The sequence below is a fragment of the Pongo abelii genome, chromosome 18, assembly GCF_028885655.2.
Source record: "Pongo abelii isolate AG06213 chromosome 18, NHGRI_mPonAbe1-v2.0_pri, whole genome shotgun sequence".
Lineage (NCBI taxonomy): Eukaryota > Metazoa > Chordata > Mammalia > Primates > Hominidae > Pongo > Pongo abelii.
Window position 1 is genome coordinate 24,157,864 of NC_072003.2, and position 20,294 is coordinate 24,178,157.

Here is a 20,294-nt window from a genome sequence, read left to right on the forward strand (position 1 = left end):
TGCAACCTCCACCTCCCAGGTTCAAGCGATTCTCCTGCCTCAGCCTCCTGAGTAACTGGGATTACAGGCGCCCGCCACCATGCCTGGCTGATTTTTTTTGTATTTAGTAGGGATGGGGGTTTCATCACGTTGGTCAGGCTGGTCTCGAACTCCTGACCTCAAATGATCTGCCTTGCCTCAGCCTCCCAAAGTGCTAGTATTACAGGCGTAAGCCATCTCGCCCAGCCTAGACACGGTTTTAAAAAGAGCAGACAGCCAAATTATATGAAACTAAACGACTGCCATTTACTCAGTCAGAGCCTGTTGTTGTCAGCTGGGATTTGAGGCCTGGTGTGGTCACACCGTCTGATTTTCTTCTTATAAACCCTGGAAATCTGGATTTTACTCAAAATCTTCTGATTTTCAATGGTAGCAATTAATTTCCTTAAAAAAGTTAAATGCTAAGCAGACCAAACAAAACCCATCTGCAGGTTGAATTTGGCCCATGGCGCCAGCTCTGCAATCTCCGGTTTAAGAAACAGCAAACACCATCGGGAGCCACTTCTGCAGGTGTCTGAGGCTGTCATCCTGCCGTTTGTTTCTCCCTAGAAGCTCCAATAACTGTACTACCTTATCCCCAGGGAGCCACACGCAGCCTCGTTTAACTAATGATGAAGGGAGCCCCCAAGAAGGGTGGGTCTCAATGCTCAACAGCTGCCTGGTTCACCCTCCTTCCCAGGGGCTGTTGTGTATCTTGCAAAGAGAAACGGCCGGGCGAGGTGGTTCATAGCTGTAATCCCAGCACTTTGGGAGGCTGAGGTGGGGGGTATCACCTGAGGTCAGGAGCTCGAGACCAGCCTGGCCAACATGCAGAAACCCCATCTCTACTAAAAGTACAAAAATTAGCCGGGTGTGATCATGGGCACCTGTAATCCCAGCTACTCGGGAGGCTGAGGCAGGAGAATCACTTGAACCCAGGAGGCAGAGGTTGCAATGAGCCAACATCGCGCAGCTGCACCCTAGCCTGGGCAACAGAGCGAGACTTGATCCTCAGTCTCAAAAAAAAAAAAATGATGGGAGGGGTCTGTGCATGAATCTGGGACGTGGAAGTTGTGGTGAGCTGAGATCAAGTCACTGCACTCCAAACTCCAGCCTGGACAACAGAGTGAGACTCTGTCTAAAAAAAAAAAAAAAAAAAAAAAAGAGAGAGAAAGAGAAACAATGACTATCTTCCTTGTACACAGTAGATGCTCCATAAATGCTTGCTGAAAAATACGGTGCTTTCCCAGAATATCAACTCCTCCTAGAGGTGTCAGGAAGAAGACCTGGATAGGGTTCTAGTAGGCATTTTACAACACTACACTGTAATCCTCACAGCCACTGTGTAGAGATAAGCACTGCTGCTCCCATTCTGCACACAAGAAAACTCAGGTCCAGAGACATGAAATAATTTGCCAAGGACACACAGGCAAAAACAAGTTTCACCCCTAGGGAGCCACATGTCAAGACCCTCAGCCAGGTGTGGTGACTCTTATCTGTAATCCCAACACTTTTTTTGAGACCAAGTCTCTCTCTGTCACCCAGGCTGGAGTGTAGTGGTGGGATCTTGGCTCACTGCAACCTCCGCCTCCCAGGTTCAAGTGATTCTTGAGCCTCAGCCTCCCGAGTAGTTGAGATTACAGTCACCTGTCACTATGCCCAGCCAATTTTTATAGTTTTCTAAGTAGAGATGGGGTTTTACCATGTTGGCCAGGCTGGTCTCGAATGCCTGACCTCAAGTGATCCACCCACCTTGGCTTCCCAAAATGCTGGGATTACATGTGTGAGCCACGACACCTGGCCTAATCCCAGCACTTTGGAAGGTGAGGCAGGAGGATCCCCTGAATCCAACAGATCAAGACCAGCCTGGGAAACATAGTGAGACCTCCATCTCTACAACACATTTTAAAATGAGCTGGGTGTGGTGGTGCACACTTGTGGTCTCAGCTACTTAGGAGGCTGAGGTGTGAGGATCACTTGAGCTTGGGAGGTCAATGCTGCAGTGAGTGAGCCATGATCGTGCCCCTGCACTCCAGCCTGGGTGACACAGCAAGACCCTGCCTCAAAAAAGACCCTCTAAGTCAGGGGCCAGCAACTACAGCCCCTGGTCTAAATGTGGCCTGTTTTTGCAAGTGAAGCCCTGTTGGGACACAGCCACGCCCATTCATTACGTATTATTCACCGTGCTCTTGAATTGTAACGACAGTTATGAGTCAACAAGATCTGAACCATGTGGCCCATGAAGCCTAAACTAGTTACTATCTGGTTCTTTCCAGAAAAGTTTGTTGACCTCTGCTCTGGATCCTGGCATGCAACAGGTGTTAAACAGCATCATGGCGGCAAGTATTCATTGAGCACCTACTGTATACCAAGCCCTGTGGCTACGGTGGTAAAGTACTCATGGAGATCATGAGCTTTCCAGATTAGCAGACGAGCCAGGGATTGATGAATCACACAAAAATAGAACTGGGGCCAGGTACGGTGGTTCACACCTATAATCTCAGCATTTTGGAAGCCAAGATGGTAGGATCGCTTAGAGTCCAGGAGTTCAAGACCAGCCTGGGCAATATAGCAAGACTCTGTCTCTACTAAAAATAAAAATAAAAAATAACCAGGTGTGGGGGTAGTGTGTGCCTGTAGTCCCAGCTACTTGGTAGGCTGAGGTGGGAGGATCACTTAAGCCTAGGAGGACAAGGCTACAGTGAGCTGAGATTGTGCCACTGCACTCCAGCCTGGGTGACAGAGCGAGACTTTGTCTTAAAAAAAAAAAAAAAGAACTGGGATTTGTAATAGGTACTAAAGGCAAAAGATAAAGGGCAAGCTGGGTGCAGCGGTAATCCCAGCACTTTGGGAGGCCAAGGCGGGCAGATCACTTGAAGTCAGAAGTTTGATCCCAGCCTGGCCAACATGGTAAAACCCAGTCTCTACTAAAAATACACAAATTAGCCAGGAGTGGGAATGCACGTCTGTAATCCCAGCTACCTGGGAGGCTGAGGCAGGAGAATCACTTGAACCTAGGAGGCAGAGGTTGCAGTGAGCTGAGACTGCACCACTACACTACGGCTTGGGTGACAAAGTGAGACTCTTTCTCTAAAAAAAAAAAAAAGGAAAGAAAAAGATATAAGGCATCGCTAGGGTAAGCAGGGGTGTGTGTGAGGTGGTCTGGGGGTCAGGCGAGAGGATGCTTGAGCTCAATCCTAAAAGATGAGTAGAAGGGAGGAAGCAAAGCTGAAGGAGAGGGTGACGGCTCCAGGCACACAGGACATGCAGAGGTCCCAAGGCAGGAAAGAGCCAGGCGAGGAAATGCAAAGAGGCTGGATGAGGCGGATGCAGGCCACGAAGCAGGGCTGAGGGGACAGGACTGGGGCTTTATCCCGAGAGGGGCTGTCAGAGTTTGAGAGCATGTGGGTGGCAGGGTTGTGCTGGCCTTTAGAAAATCTCCCTCTGACTGTCACATAGACTGTACTAGGGAGGACCAAATGAAACAGAACCCAGGCAGGTAAACCTTTTTTTTTTTTTTTTTTTTTTTTTTTTGAGGCAGTGTCTCACTCTGTGGCCCGGGCTGGAGTGCAGTGGCGCGATCTCGGCTCACTGCAACCTCCACCTCCTGGGGTCTCCTGCCTCAGCCTCCGGAGTAGCTGGGACTGCAGGTACCCACCACCACGCCCAGCTAGTTTTTATATTTTTAGTAGACACGGGGTTTCACCATGTTAGCCAGGGTGGTCTCGAACTCCTGACCTCAGGTGATCTGCCCTCCCGCCTTGGCCTCCCAAAGTGCTAGGATTACAGGTATGAGACACCACACCTGTCCAGGAGAACTTTGTGTGTGTGTGTGGTTCGGGGGCCGGGGAGTGGTGTCTGAGTCTTGCTCTGTTGCCCAGGCTGGAATGCAATGGTGCAATCATGGCTCACTGAAGCCTCAACTTCTTGGGCTTAATCAGATCCTCCTGCCTCAGCCTCCCCAGTAACTGGGACTACAAGCACATGCCACCATGCCTGGCTAATGAAACAAATTTTTTTTTTCTTTTGTAGAAACGGGGTTTCCATACGTTGCCCAGACGGATCTCAAACTCCTGGTCTTAAGCCATCTTCCCACCTCAGCCTCCTGAGTAGCTAAGATTACAGGTGTGAGCCACTGCACTCAGCCCAGATAACATGTTTTTAATCCTACCGAGAGATGATAGCAACTTGAACCAGGGCTGAGTGGGGTGCAAAGGTCTCTGGGGTCTCCACTCTTACCGTCTGATTCCAAGTAACCAGGCACCCCTCTGTGTTCCTGGGGATGACTTTGCCATCATATGGATGTGTCAGACCTGCACAGACCTGGGAGGGACAACCACATACATGTACACACACATGCAAGGAGTGAGGAGGCAGCTGGGGCCTTCCTCTGGCTCTCAGGCCCCTTCCCGGCTATGCCCTGGACCCACTCACATAGGGGTGTCCGGCCTGGCAGCCCAGGACCACGGTTTGCAGGGTTTCCTCTCGGCCATTCAGGACAACCCTAGTCTCCAGGGAATAGCGCTGGTGTCGCCTATCAGCCGTGAAGGTCTCCTGCAGGAGGAGGCTCTGCGGGATGGGCAGGTGCAAGGGGTGCCTGGTGTGCAGAGGGAAAAACAGGTCAAAGCCATTAAAGCAGCTGGCAGTGTCGGGGGACAATTGTGCCCCACGGTCTCAGCCTGGGCCTGTCACGAGCTTGCAGAATTAAGACTCTGCCACAGAGAAGAGAACATCAGGACACCTGGCAGCCCTGTGCTTTACAATTTGGCATCCAGAACCCTTCACTACCTCACTGCGTCAGCGAAGTGGGCATGGCTGGGGTCCCCATCGCCATTTGACAGCAAAGACCCAAGGGGATAGACGACACACAGCATCTGGTGTCACACAGACTGGGACTAGAATCCAGGCACGGTCTTTCACTAGCTGTGTGACCTTGGGAAAAGGACTTGACTGCTCTGTGCCTCACTTTCCCCATCTGTAAAACGGAGGCTAAAATAATACTGATCGGACACAGTGGTTGGGATTAAAAATAACATACACGAAATGAACACAAGCTCCCCAAGGGCAAAGGTTTCTGACGCTCCAGTTCTCTGCCATTTTCCACATGCCCAGAAGAGCACTTGGTCCATAGCATGTGCTCAATGAATGTAAACAGGATAAAAACAAGAACGAACACTCTACAAACGATGCTGCTGTTCTTTTGTCATCACTGCTGCTGTTTAGGCTGTAGGTGACTTAACTAAGGCCACACAGCTGCTCAATGCATAGCCTGGAGTCCAAGATGGTTCGGCTCGTCCCAACCTCGTGCTGTTCCCTGCACACAGGGAACTGCTTTTTAATGAGCTCTGTCTCTAGGAAATGAGAAGACTCCCCAAGCAAGCTCCAGGCTAGGATGACGAGACTCTAACTTCTGCTCCCACCTCAGCAACTAATGGAGGGGGCGAGGAATGTGTGAGCTTTCAGGGGAGGTGGCTCTTCTCTGGGATTTGGGTTCCATCTGGGCCCCAGCAAGTCAGCAGGGATTCTCCAGGTAGCTCTGCCCATCCTTTTCCCCCTGGGGACCCTCCATGCTGGAGAAGGAGAAATGTGCAGGGGTGTCAGCTGAGGAGAAGGGGCGCACGCACCTAAGGAGCAAGGTCCCCCGTTTCTGGTACAACATCCTGTCTTGCCTCAGCTCCTCCAGCTCTCCCTCCAACTGCAGGCCCAGAGGCTGGCCCTGGGCACCAGTCCGCAGAGCCGTGAGCGACACCTGGGTCTTCCGGGGCTGCAACAAGATCCAGGCTGAAGAGAGGGACGGGCCAGCAGGACCAAGCTGCAGACCTGCCTTGCAGGAAAGCAAAGGGTAGCCCCCCACAACCTGCCCATCACCCCCAGAAATGACTATCCGAGAACAGCTACTGAACTGGGCCATAGCCTCCACCCTGATCAGACCACAGGATCCCACCGGCGTACCACCACGGCTAGACCTCCCTAGGTACCTAGGGGGAACAAAGAACTTGGACTTCTCAGCTAAAGGATGCCAAGCTTTGCTCCTGGATCTGTGCTAAAGTGACCAGGGTCCATTTCACAGGCCAAGAAACTAAAGCCTGTCTGGGCATGGTGGCTCATGCCTGTAATCCCAGCACTTTGGGAGGCTGAGATGGGAGGGTAACTTGAGCCCAGGGCTTTAAGACCAGCCTGGGAAACAGCAATACCTCGTGTCTGCTAAAACAAAACAAACAAACAAACAAACAAAAGTCAGTGATGCATGGTGGCATGGGTGGCATGTGCCTATAGTTCTAACTACTTGGGAGACTGAGCGGGGAGGATCCTTTAAGTCCAGACGTTCGAGGCTGCAGTGAGCTATGACAGCATCACTGAACTCCAGCCTGGGCAACAGAATGAAACTGTCAAAGAATATATAAGAAAAGAAGGAAAAGGAAAAAGGAAAAGGAAAGAGAGAGAGAAATAGAGGCTCCAAGAGGCCCAATGTCACAGGCCAAGCCAGTAGCACAAAGCCCTTTTCCATCCCAAGCAGGGAGAGAGGTAGGAGACCCAGGTGAGGGATTCGGTGGTCTCTTGGCTGCACGGGCCTCCTGGGCTCTTACCCCCTCCAGGTGCCTGTAGGCCGCTGTTAGGTTCAGCTCCTGCTGGGGGCCTTTCAACCAGCAGTTCAGGATCTTACGGTCCTGGCTGTTCTCAGCATGGATCTCTCCCTGCACTGCCGCGTTCCAGGCTGACTCGAGTTCGCTCCAGCTGTGGAAGAGGCTCTGTGCCAAGACTGTCACTGTGGAAACCTGCAATGAGGTGAGGAGGGGGACCAAGGCCTTTGCACACCCTATTTCCTCCCCCTGGGATACCCTTTCATCTCTTTCCTGCTTGGTGAACTCCTCTTCATCCCTCAAAACCCCTTCAATGCCATTTCTCTGAGGCCTAACCTGACTGGTGCAGGTAGGCTAGTTTTCTCTACAGGGCCTTGAGACAAGAAGAAAAACTCCTCTCTGTTGCCCCAACCCTGAGCAGAAATAATTTCCTTTCCTCCTCTTCAGTTTGGGGAGGGAATCTGATCTCGCTGGGCCGCGATTACTAGTAGCCAGGGTGTCTCTACCCTGAAGGGCACATGCTGGCAGGTGGCCTTCTCTCCCTGCACCATCACCATGGTCTTCGGGAGTCCTAGGAAGAGCTGGGTGTGATCTGGCTCGTTTTGGAGCTGGGGGAGGTAGGCCATTTGCAGCCACCACCCTGGCACAAGCCCTGCATGGGATGGTTCCCTGTTGGCCACCATCCTTTGTTCACACAACTCAGGGGTCTCACAAGGAGAAGTGACAAGGACAAGACAGGGTTTGGGCGTGGCTGAGCCTCCAACCCAACACCAGAACTTCATAACACTTTGTCTCATGTCACTGATCCTCAGTTCCCCACGATCCACTTCCCCATTTCCTAGGATGGCACTTCCATCCCGCCAGATGCTTGGGCCAAGACCTCAGAGCCATTTATTTCCTTTCCTTCACTCCTTCCTCACCACTAGTCCGTCAGCAAATCTGGCATCTCCAGGATGTGGACACTTGCCGGCACCTCCACTGCCACCACCATGGGCCAGGCCGCCAGGCCCTCTGGTTGGGTGAAGGGCAGGGGCTGGCTAGTCGACCGCACCTCACTCTCCTGTCTTGGCATCCTCTGCTACACAGAGGCCTCCTCACGGTCCCTAAGATTACCACCGCCCTTGACTCCAACCTGGTGCCACCCAGTCCTGCCTCAGAGGGGACTGTGCTGCCCTCGGATGAGCCCAATCAAGGCCCGGACCTTCCCCACATCCACGCATCACCCAGTGCAGGGGAAACAGTCCACCCGCCAGCCTCCCTCAGCCCTGCAGATGACACTCATGGCTTTTCTCCCAAACCTGTTCTTGCTTCTGCACCAAATGTGTGCAGAGAAGCAACATCATGACAGTCAGTAGTTGGCATCAAACCGACTTACGTCCTAGAAATTTTCACTCTGTTTTTTTGGCAAAAGCCGAATGTCCATCTGTTTCCAAAGTCCTGTTTGACTTGCTTTCCTATTTTATATTTCTCTCCCCGTCAGCTGCCAAGCAGAGATATGGGAAATCTAGATTTTCTTTTTTTAGGTCTAATTCTTCTACGTCACTTAGGAACTAAACTCTGATAGTTGTAGGCACTGGGAGGGCCAGACTTCACACATCTGTGAGCTGCTATCTGCCCACAGGCCTCAGCTTTTATCCACCTCTGCACCAGAAAAAGATCTCAGTGGCAGGGGACCAGACATATGTTGGGGGCCGAGCACTGCTCACCCGGAGGTAGGTGGTAGCTGGGGTGTAAACCTGGATCTTGCCTTCCCTGTTGGGGCCCTGACTCCTGCAGGCCACGCTGACCACCAGGTCCTTTAGGGTCCAGGCCTTGCCCAGCGTTAGCTCCAGGACAGCTTGGAACACAGCTCGGTGTGGCCAGTACAGCCTGTGAGCTACAGAGACCATCAGCCATGGACTATCCAGGTTCAAGGCTCCTGCAAGGGACAAAGAAGGAGAATCTGGTACGCAGGGTAGAGAGGAAGCTTCTAGCAGGCAGCGAGAGGTCCCCAGAGTCTCATCACAGCCGCAATGGACAAATCTGAAAACTGGGAATAACTAGACATGAGGGAACTTTTTAGGACACTGGTAATGTTGTGACTCATGACAGGTGTTTGGATCACCCAGATATATACACCTGTCAAAACTCATCCAATCGTACCGTGGAGATTTATACATTTCACTCTGCTTAATGAAACACATGCTGAAACGTTTAGGAGTGAGATGTATCAACGTCTACAATTTACTTTGAACTGCACGGAAAAAATAAGAGGGCTGGATATGCGGAGAGAGAGGTGATGAGGCAAGTGGGGTCAACTGTTAATAGCAGAACCTATTATGAGAGGATGCTGGTAATCACTGTACCATTCATCCAACTCTTCAGAATGCAATTTTTTCATAACAAAACATTGGAAGGTCAGGCGCAGTGGCTCATGTCTGTAATCCCAGCACTTTGGGAGGCCAAGGCAGGAGGATCACTTGAGTCTAGGAGTTTGAGTCTAGCCTGGGCAACAAAGTGAGACCCCATCTCTACAAAAAATACAAAAATTAGCCAGGCACGGTGGTGCTCACCTATATCCCAGCTACTTGGGAGGCTGAGGTGGAGGCTGCAGTGGCTGTGATGGTGCCAATGCACTCTGGCGTGGACAACAGAGGGAGACCCTGTCTCAAAAAAAAAAAAAAAAACCAAAAAAAAAAAACAACACAGCTAGAAATGGTGAGGGCTATGAAGAAAAACAATAAAGAAGGAATTTGATAAAAACTGGGTAGGTCAGCAAAGGCTTCTAGGAGGAAGGGACAATTTACCTGATACCTAAATGAAAGACAAGGGGGAGCTGATCAAAGGGGCAGGCAACCCACCCCTGCCGGAGACAGGAGATTTACTGTCTGGGGAAACTGAGGCACACAGGCTCAGATGCAGGGACAAAGACACAGTGAGGGGAGGGAGGAGCCGCAGAGTAGAGAACAGGGAGACATTGAAGAGTGGGCAGTCTGGTCCCTGCCCAGTTGCTCCCTTCCCACGGGAAGTGGGAACATGGCACCACAGAAGGACAGAAGGAACGCACGGATCCCTGGAGAGCCAGGTCCCCACCCAGTTGCTTGATTGACAGGGAAACCCACCAGTCCGCACATGCCCCCACCTATACATAGCGCCTCTTTTCAAACAAGTTTTGAGTCTCCAATTAGTTTTCTATTTCATTCATGTTCTTTCATGGTGATAAAGATCTTATTTCACTTCATAGATCACAGTTGCGATCTGGCAAATTTGGGCCCTCCAGAACATCTGTCTGGTTGCTCAGTTTTTTTTTTTTTTTTTTTTTTTTGCTTTTGAAGTCATGGTCATTCATTTATTTCTCATTACATTGGGCTGGGCCAAGAGTCATGTGCCAGTGTATAGATTATATTATTCTGTTGCTTTCACACAGAATTGCGATCCATGTTCTAATTGTCTCCCAAGTTCAAGACCTGGATCAGAACCAGAAGAGAGCGGCCACTGCTGCCAGAGGCTAGGGGCTGCTGGAGGAAAGGCACGAAACAGACCTAGAGCTGACCACACACAGGGTTCATGATCAAGGGCGACCCTCTGGGTACCCGAGGATCCTGCACACAGCTCATGGGTGGGGGAGCCCACAGAGGCCCCTCAAAGTGAATGGGGATGGCACAGGCCTGGGTTTGGAACTGCAGAGCTGGAAGGACAACTGCATCTGCCCAGGCAGGACCTGAAAACATGTTGTCCTTCCATTTGTATCCCAAAATCCTGCGTAGAGTCTTTCCATGAGGACAGGGCCAGGGCTGGCTCCTGGGCCTCTGGGTGGCCTCATGGGTCGTCCAGTAAAAGTCCTGCAAACTTGTCACCATCTGGGGACATTCCTGCCAGTTCTTCTCCATGCCCTTCTGCGTGAGACACTAGGCAACTGCTTTAGGCCATTCATGATTCTTCTTCCTCAACTCTTCAAATTCAGAAGATTTCTAATCTTTTAGGAAGCTTTGGATCTCCAGTTACTCCAAAGATGAATTAACTGGTCTGATGGTTTTTCTGGTTTCTCGGTTTCTTTTTCCTTTTTTACTTCCTGGGGGCTTCTAGTCATTTTAGTCAGATGTCTCACTTTCTCCACTTTTATTCCTGAGTTTTCTCCTGGGATCCTTTTTACGGCAGCCTTAGGGCCTAATCCTGGGTTGGCAGAGAACTGGCACTCACTATCCCCTAATGGTATCCAGGAGAATCAAGAGGTGGCCAAGTGTGGGAATGTGTTCTCTCCTCTCTGTTTCAGCAGGTCTCTTACTGTAAGTTTTATAAAAGGATTTTAAGGAGAATAGATTTTTTTAAACAAACTTTTAAATCTCTGCTCCAGAATATGAGATCCCTAACTTTGCTATACTGCTGGTTTTAATTAAGTCCTCAGGCAGCTTCTGAGTACACTCAAAACATAATTATCCTGTTTGAAAACAGGGTAACCAATATTTTGAGCAGCCGACTCAAACATAAGCACATATCCAAGGCTGGCTTAGCATTTGGGGGAAAGCCTTCAACAGGAAATACAGAAATAAAAAGAAAAAAGAAACTCAGAGGAAACAGATAAAACTCCCCGAAATTCTGTAACTTATACTCTAAGAGAAGACAACTGCATTCGTGGAACAGGAGGCTCTAAGAAAGGAACAACAAAAAAAGAGCTCTAGAAAATATAAGATAATCCAAAATAAAAATGCTAGTAGAAGGGCTGGCATATGAAGTCAAGGAAATTGGCTCTTGAACAGAACCAAAGGACAAAGAAATAGAACAAAAGAGAAACAAGGAGGCCAGGTGCGGTGGCCCACACCACTAATCCTAGCACTTTGGGAGGCGGAGGCAGGAGGATCACTTGAGCCCAGGAGTTTGAGACCTGCCTGGGCAATATACTGAGACCCCATTCTCCAAAAAATAAAAAGAAAAAAAGACAAAAATAAAAACAAGTTTGAAAAGAGAAACAGAGAAAACATTAGAAGCTCAGTTTTCTGAGGACCAACATCTAATCAATAGGAATTTCAGAACAAAGAAAGGAAATTATCAAAGAAACTGTAACAGAAAATTACCCAGACCAAAATGACATGTTTCCAAATTGAAAAGCCCTATGCTAAGGACCCAGTACAACGGAGGAACACAGATCCATACCAAGGTACCTTGTAATGAGATTTACCACCACCAGGACTAAGACAAGCTCCTAAAAGCTTCTGAGACAGTGAGAAAAGGGTCACATACAAAACATGATAAATCAGAAAAAGCATCAGATCTCCCAATTAATTCAAAACAATGGAGCAATGCCTTCAAAATCCCAAGAGAAAATTATTTCCAACCTAAAATTCTCCACTCAAACTGTCCCAGTAGAATGAAGACATTTTCAACATTTAGGGTCTCAAAATGTTTGTATTCTGTGATGGGTTAAATTGTGTTTGCCCAAAAGATTAATTGAAGTCTTAATCCCTAATACCTCCCAATGTGACCTTAACTGAAAATGGGATCATTGCAGATATCATCAAGTCAAGATCAAGTCATACTAGAATAGGACAGGCCCTTAACCCAATAGAACAGATGTCTCTATTAGAAAAGAAAAATCTGGACACAGAGACACACACACAGGGAGAATGCCATATGACAAAAGAGGCAGAGATTAGAGAGGATGCGGTTATAAGCCAAGGAATACCAAGCTTCAACACCCATCACCAAATGCTTGGAAAAGGAAAGGGAGAGTTCTCCCCAGAGCCTCAGAGGGAACATGGCCCTGGTGGCTCCTTGACTCAAACTTCTAGCCTTCAGAACTGTGCAAGAACAAATTTCTGTTGTTTTAAGCTGCCCAGTTTAGTAATTAGTTACAGAAGCCCTTGGAAATGAAAACACCTCCCATCTCTGCTTTCTCTGGAACCTACTGAAACACATACTCCATCAGAACAAAGGAATAAACCAAGAGAGATGACACAGGTTTAAGAAAAAGGGGTTGTGACCCAGAGAAGAAGTGAAAGGAATTCCCAGGTTGATGGAAAAGGGAGGCTGCAGAACCATAGCTGTGCAACTGGTCTACTTTGGAGCAGGACTCAGGCTCCAGGAAGAGGGTCCCCCAGAAAAATATCAGAACTAATTGAAGTCAATGAACAATCTGATGTGTCTGACCACCTGGAAAAAAGTTTTGCGATGCTGCTGAAAATTCTGTAATTAGTAGGCAAAAATTATAGAAAACTAATCAAATAGAAAAATAAAGGCAATTACAAAACTCCAGAAAAAAACAATAAGTCACCATGATAGGACACCATATATCTCAGCTATGTAAGACATTTATAGTTATAATTGGGTAAGCATCAGATGTTAACAAAAGGTAACTCTTTTAAGAAAATGGAGGGAAATATGTATTTGAAAGGGGCACCAATCTAAGCGTTAAATTCTTATCCTCTCTAGTAAGAAACCTATGGAGAATGCCTAAAGCTGAAAAATCAAGAAATAACAGCATGATTATATTATTTTAAAATATGGAGAATATAAACAGAAAAAATGGCTAAAAGAATTTAGCATGCTTACTGTTTTAAGCAAGACTTGGGGTAGGGGCCAGGCACAGTGGCTCACACCTATAATACCAGCACTTTGGGAGGCCAAAAAGGTGGATCACTTGAGCTCAGGAGTTCAAGACCAGCCTGGCCAACGTAGTGAAACCCCGTCTCTACTAAAAATACAAAAATTAGCCAGATGTGGTGGCACACACCTGTAATTCCAGCTACTCAGGAGGCTGAGGCACGAGAATAGCTTGAGTCTTGGATGCAGAAGTTGCAGTGAGCCGAGATCGTGCCACTGCACTCCAGCCTGGGTGACAGAGTAAGACTCTGTCTCAAAAAAGAAAAAAAAAAAAAAAAAGAGAAAGAAAAACAAACAAGGTAGGCAGATGTGACACAGAGGATGTATAAACTTTAATCAACTTTTATAAACTTTAATCTTTTAGATTAAACTTTATAAACTTTAATCAACTTTTAGAAAACGTAGTTCAAGTCTATACAAGAGCAGGGAGCATAATATGATGAGCCCCCATGGGACCCAGCTTCAACAATGAGCAACTCACAGCCGAATTCACTTTTAAACAAGGTATTGCTTCAATAAAAATAAAAATTGAAAAAATTGAAAAAAAAATTTGTAGATAAACTATGGTGAATCCTTTTTGTTGTTGTTGTTGTTTTCTGAGGTGGAGTTTCACTCTTGTTGCCCAGGCTGGAGTGCAGTGGTATGATCTGTGCTCACCAAAACCTCCATGTCCTGGGTTCAAGCGATCCTCCTGCCTCAGCGTCCCAAGTAGCTGGGATTACAGGTGCCTGCCACCATACATGGCTAATTTTTGTATTTTTAGCAGAGATGGGGTTTCACCATGTTGGCCAGGCTGATCTTGAACTCCTGACCTCAAGTAATCCACCCCCCCACCCCCACCCCACCCAGCCTCCTAAAGTACTGGGATTACAGGCGTGAGCCACCATTCCCAGCCGGTGGATCCATTTTTTAAAAGTAAGAGACAGTGTTTTCGAGACACAAAGATCCGCAAATGCAAAGGCCCTGGAGTGTGCCTGGGGAACAAAAATAGGCCTCCAAGCCTGCAAGATAACGAGCAAGGGGGAGAGTGGGGTGGGACAAGGCTGGAGAAGGAGGAAGGGCCTGACACTTGACTGGCAAAGGTAAGAAGTTAGGATGTAATTATAAGCATCATGGGACTCATTAAAGATAAGGTTTTCGTTTGTTTTTAAAATTAAGACAGGTTCCTACTATGTTGCCCAGGCTGATCTCAGACTCCTGGCCTCGAGAAGTCCTCCTGCCTTGGCCTCCCACAGTGCTGGGATGACAGGCGTGAGCCACTGTGCCTGACCCAGTTTGACTCCTGAGTTAGCCTAGCCAACAAAAGGAAAAGGTGTTCCAGGAAGGAGGTATAGCTTGAGCAAAGGCCTGGAGGTCAGAAATCTGAGCTGCTGGCCAAGGAGGCCCCACAGCCAACACTCACCTTCCCACTTCCACAGGGTGGCCCGAGATGTGTCCTTCCACTGCCCGCCTGCCACAAACAGCGGCCGCCCATTGTACCGCACCTTCAGGTGACTGCTGCTCTCCACGTAGGGCAGGCGGAGGCTCAAGTGGTGCAGCTGCATGCGACAATCCACCTGCCTCTCAGCCACCTGCAGCACAAACTGGAGAATGCCCACCCCCCCCCCAAGATGCCAATGGGATCATGCCACCCCTGGCCTAGAATGTGCCCGGGAAGTTGAGGCAGCAGTGAGCCAAGACTGCACTACTGCACTCCACACGGGCAACGGCAGTGGAACGCAGTCCAAAAAAACAAAAAACAAGGAGCGTTGGTAAGGATATGGAGAAATCTGAATTCTCATACGCTGATGGTGGGAATGTAAAATAGTGCAGCTATTGTGGAAAACAGTGTGGCAGTTTTTCAAAAAATTAAAGATTGGGCCGGGCAAGGTGGCTCACGCCTGTAATCCCAGCACTTTGGGAGGCCGAGGCGGGCGGATCACGAGGTCAGGAGATCGAGACCATCCTGGCTAACACGGTGAAATCCTGTCTCTACTAAAAATACAAAAAATTAGCCGGGCATGGTGGCGGGCACCTGTAGTCCCAGCTACTCGGTAGGCTGAGGCAGGAGAATGGTGTGAACCCGGGAAGCGGAGCTTGTAGTGAGCCGAGATCGCGCCACTGCACTCCAGCCTGGGGACAGAGCCAGACTCCATCTCAAAAAAAAAAAAAAAAAAAAATTAAAGATTGAATTACCATATGACCCAGAAATGACACTCCCAGGTATATATACAAAAGAACTGAAAGCAATTGAAACAATTGAAAGCATCAGATATTTGCACACTCACGTTCATAACAGCATTTATCACAATAGCCAAAAGATGGAAGCAACCCACATGTCCATCAACAGATGAATGGATAAACAAAATGCTGTCTATACAGACAATGGAGTATTCAGCCTTAGAAAGGAAGGAAATTTGACACATGCTACGATATGGATGAACCTTGAGGACATGCTAAGTAAAATAAGCCAGTCAAAAAAAGGACAGGACAGGCATGGTGGCTCACACCTGTAATCCCAGCACTATGGGAGGCCAAGGCAGGTGGATCACCTGGGGTCAGGAGTTCCAGACCAGCCTGGCCAACATGGTAAAACCCCAGTCTCTACTAAAAATACAAGAAAATTAGCCAGGGCCGGGCATGGTGGCTCACGCCTGTAATCCCGGTATTTTGGGAGGCCGAGGCAGGCGGATCACCTGAGGTCAGGAGTTTAAGACCAGCCTGGCCAACATGGCGAAGCCCCATCTCTACTAAAAAATACAAAAATTAGCCGGGCGTGGTCGTGGGCGCCTGTAATCCCACGTACTCAGGAGGCTGAAGCAGGGAGAATTGCTTGAACCCAGAGGCAGAGGTTGTAGTAAGCCAAGGTCATGCCACTGCACTCCAACCTGGGCAACAGGCCGAGACTCTATCTCAAAAAAAAACAATTAGCCGTGTGTGGTGGCAGGTGACTGTAATCCCAGCTACTTGGGAGGCTGAGGCAGGAGAATCGCTTGAACCCGGGAGGCGAAGGTTGTAGTGAGCCAAGATCGCACTCCAGTGTGGGCAACAAAAGTGAAACTCTGTCTCAAAAAAAAAAAAAAAAGACAAATAGTGTATGATTCCACTTCTCTGCGGTGGCCAGAGAGTAGTCAAAAGTCTGAAACAGAAAGTAGAATGGTGGCTTCCAGGGACTGCGAGCAGGAGAGAACGGGGAGTCAGCATTTCCTGGGTACAGACTTGCAGTTTTGCAAGTTCTGGAGATAAGTAGTGGTGATGGTTGCACAAGAATGTAAAAGTGTGTAATGCCACTAAACTCCAAAATGGTTAAAATAGTAAATATGGCCAGGTGTGGTGGCTCATGCCTGTAACCCAGCACTTTGGGAGGCTGAGGTGGGCGGATCACCTGAGGTCAGGAGTTTGAGACCAGCCTGGCCAACATGGAGAAACCCCGTCTCTACTAAAAATACAAAAAAATTAGCCAGACGAGGTGGCAGGCACCTGTAATCCCAGCTACACAGGAGGCTGAGGCTGGAGAATCGCTTGAACCCAGGAGGTGGAGGTTGCAGTGAGCCAAGATCGTGCCATTGCACTCCAGCCTGGGCAACAGAGAGAGACTCCATCTCCAAAATAAATAAATAAATAAAATTAAAAAAAAAATAACAGTAAATTTTACATGACGTATATTTAACCACAATTAAAATTAAAAGTTACTATTTAAAAGACCATTTGCAGGACTGGATGTGAAAAGGGAAAAATATTCTAAGCCAATTTTTTTTTTTTTTGAAACGGAGTCTCGCTCTTTCGCCCAGGACAGACTGCAGTGGTGCAATCTTGGCTCACTGCAAGCTCTGCCTCTCGGGTTCACGCCATTCTCTTGCCTCAGCCTCCCGAGTAGCTGGGACTACAGGCACCCGCCACCATGCCCAACTAATTTTTTTGTATTTTTAGTAGAGACGGGGTTTCACCGTGTTAGCCAGGATGGTCTCGATCTCCTGACCTCGTGATCCGCCCGCCTCAGCCTCCCAAAGTGCTGGGATTACAGGCATGAGCCACCGCACACGGCCTCTAAACCAATTTTTAAATAAACATACAAGGTTAAATGTGTGCTGTGTAAGAACCACCACCTATTCAGCTGCTGAGCACTCCATCAGTCCTAACTCAGCAAAAGAACCCACCCTCCGGGAAAACCTAAAAGCGAACCGCTCTTTCCAAAATGCATTTTTACAGTTGGACATCTGTGTTTCCCAAGCCCTCCTGCCAGCCCTTGGCACTCTGACAAGCATTTCTCACCCCTGGGGACATGGGGACATGGGGCTGGAGGTGCAAAAGGGAAAGTCACCAAGGCTGAGTTTCAGCTGGTTGCATCCTTGCAGCCAGGACCAGAGGACTATGTGGGGGTTCCCCAGCTCCCACCGTCCATGCTGGACTCATGGGGCACGGCTCTGCCACAGTGGCCGGGCTCACCTCCATGAAGTGATTGCTCAGGGCGGGCCCTGAGTCATTCTTGAAGGTCTGGCTGACACGGAAACGCCTCTTGTTGCTGTTCTTGTCCCAGTGCTTCCCATAGCTCACCTCCAGCTGTGAGTGCAGGTGGCCCGAGTCTTCCTCATGCCAGAGCTGGACCTGGGACACACATGGGTGGTGAACTGCCCATGGAGGCCCTGCCCACCCTGTCCGTGGGCCTCCTCATAGCCACCCAACTCCAGGGATGTCAGCCTGGTTTTCAGAAGAGATGGTTCTGTAGAAAGCACTATTTTTTTTTAAATTATTATTTATTTATTTTAGAGACAAGACCTCAGTCTCCCACCCAGGCTGGAGTACAGTGGTGCCATCTTGTCTCACTGCAACCTCTGCCTCCTGGGCTGAAGTGTTCCTGGATGAATAGATGTAAGACTGCGGCTAAAGTTCCAGCCCCAGATCCATTCCCATATGGCTATGTAATAGTGAGCAAGTCCATCTCTTTGGGGATGAGCTCAGGGTACTCAGATCACCACTTGCCTGACTCTGGTACTCTCTCCGGATGTCACACCTGGCCTGGGTACCCACCTTGTGGCTGAAGGCTGGGATCTGTGTGCAGTGGAGCTCGTGGTGCAGCTCCAGCCTGTAGGCACCGTCTGAGCCGCTGTCTGCCCACAGCTTCTGGCTGGTGCTGCACTCGTGTGCCGCCTGCTTTGCCTGACCTGTGTGGATCGACCCAGAGACCCCTGCCCTTCTCTGCCAGGCAGCCCTCCACCAGGGCTCCAAGAGAAGGAGGGCCCGGCCCAGCCTGGCCTCAGCCACACCCCCCATGCTCTGCTCCACCTGTCACTCCATTAGAACCTGTCGATGGGGAGGTCTTAAGAGATGGGTGAATGTCCCCTCAGCAGACACACTTTTTAATGGGCAGGTACTCACTCCTACTCAGAGCCAACAGAATAACTAATGGAAAACTCCGTGGTGACAGCGTATCTTAGCTCACGGAACCACAGCCCTAAGAAACAGGGCAGGCCCTGCCACCTCCACCTGCCCCGCAACCAGGCACGCAGTGCCTTACCCAGGAGGCTGTACTGGATCCTCAGGGAGTTGGTCCAGAGCTGGCTCCGTTGCTGCAGCAGGCCAAGGGCACGAAGCCCCACCAACCCTGGCACGAACAGCTCGGCACCCAGGGCGGCCACCCACCGTCCATTCTCCTCCTTCCTCTCCAGCAGTGCTGCAGGGACAGAGAGCAGGCAGATGAGAGGGTCAGCCCTCAGGGACCAGCACCCCCATCCCCAGGCAAAGAAGGGACTCAGGAATCACCGAGGGGCCTTGGGGTTGGGGGCTCCTTGAAGAGCCGACATGTGCGCCCTGCACAACGGGCCACAGACAGGCCCGATCACGGCTCACTGTAGCCTTGACCTCCCAGACTCAATCGATCTTCCCACCTTAGCCTCCCGAGTAGCTGGAACTACAGATGTGTGCCACCACACTTGGCTAATTTTTGTATTTTTTGTAGAAGCAGGGATCTCACTATGTTGCCCAGGCTGGTCTTGAACTCCTGGGCTCAAGTAATCCTCTCGCCTTAGCTTCCCGAAGTGCTAGGATTACAGGCGTGAGACACTGTGCCTGGCCCAAAAATAAAGTAGAATAAAACAAAATCGAACAGGACAGAACAGAAAAGAAAGAACAGCACATCATGGGTTGTTGGGTAAATTTCACCTTCTGAAGCTTCTGAGACACAGAAGGCCAGCCAGAACACACAGGTGAAACGGCCAGCTGTTATGACTCCCAAACGCCCACATCAGGGGGTCAACAGCCACTGCTCGAAGTACCCCTAGCCCCAGCTCCTGTCCTTACCTTGGAATCTTCCGGAACACCCATGAGCGGCACACCCAGCCGCCACCACCCCAGCTCCAGCACCAGGGCCAGCACCTGCTCAGTCTGTGTGTGTTGTAAATGCCCAGTGTATTTTACGTCAAAATGTTACAAGTGGTTCTTATCGTGGGTCAGAATAAAAACAGTCCAAAAGTTGCTATTTTAAGGTTTGCGGGTGCAGTTGGAGATTGGGGGAGGTTCTGGGGGCTCACAGGGAGCCTGGATCTGCCCTTAGATCGGATGTTGATATTAAGAGAAGCTGCAGTGATGAGGACCATAAGGAGGCACTTGGGCTACCACACCCTAACCTGGCCACAGAGCAGAGGGGACAGAAGGGATCTCATCTCCTACCTGTCATGTGGGCCTGGTCACTCAGCAGATTGCTCAGCGATGCGGAGAAGGCCAGCTTGCTGCCCGCCTGCCGTGTGAGGTTCCCAGTGAAGATGACGGGGCTGCCCCCCGTCACCAGTTTCACCTCCAGCTGCGCCTGGAACCGCTCGGCCTTGCCACCCATGGCTGGCTGCAGGTCACTCCAGCCCTGAAACGGCCTCAGTGTCACCTGGGAGGACAGGCTTGGCCAGCAGGCCCAGCCCTGACCACACAAGCTGGGACCAGACAGGGCAGGAGACAACCTAGCTAACAACCTTCCACACCGATCCTTACCCAATTTTTGTTTTTCCTTGAGACAGAGTCTCACTTTGTCTCCCAAGCTGGAGTGCAGTGGTGGGATCCTGGCTCACTGCAACCTCCACCTCCTGGTTCAAGTGATTCTCCTGCCTTAGCCTCCCTGGGATTACAGTCACGTGCCACCACACCAGGCTAATT

The 20,294-nt window shown here is 49.7% G+C and overlaps 1 protein-coding gene across 1 annotated transcript in view; it reads right to left on the reverse strand.

The window, feature by feature from the left end:
- LOC129050720 (uncharacterized) overlaps positions 1-20,294 on the reverse strand; it is a 154,466-nt gene that overhangs the window by 69,124 nt on the left and 65,048 nt on the right. The window contains 10 exon segments of the mRNA XM_054533625.1: positions 4,258-4,341; positions 4,453-4,615; positions 5,643-5,782; positions 6,606-6,794; positions 8,306-8,517; positions 14,578-14,758; positions 17,601-17,759; positions 18,183-18,316; positions 18,670-18,825; positions 19,821-20,007. Coding sequence (XP_054389600.1) covers positions 4,258-4,341; positions 4,453-4,615; positions 5,643-5,782; positions 6,606-6,794; positions 8,306-8,517; positions 14,578-14,758; positions 17,601-17,759; positions 18,183-18,316; positions 18,670-18,825; positions 19,821-20,007 — 1,605 coding nt within the window.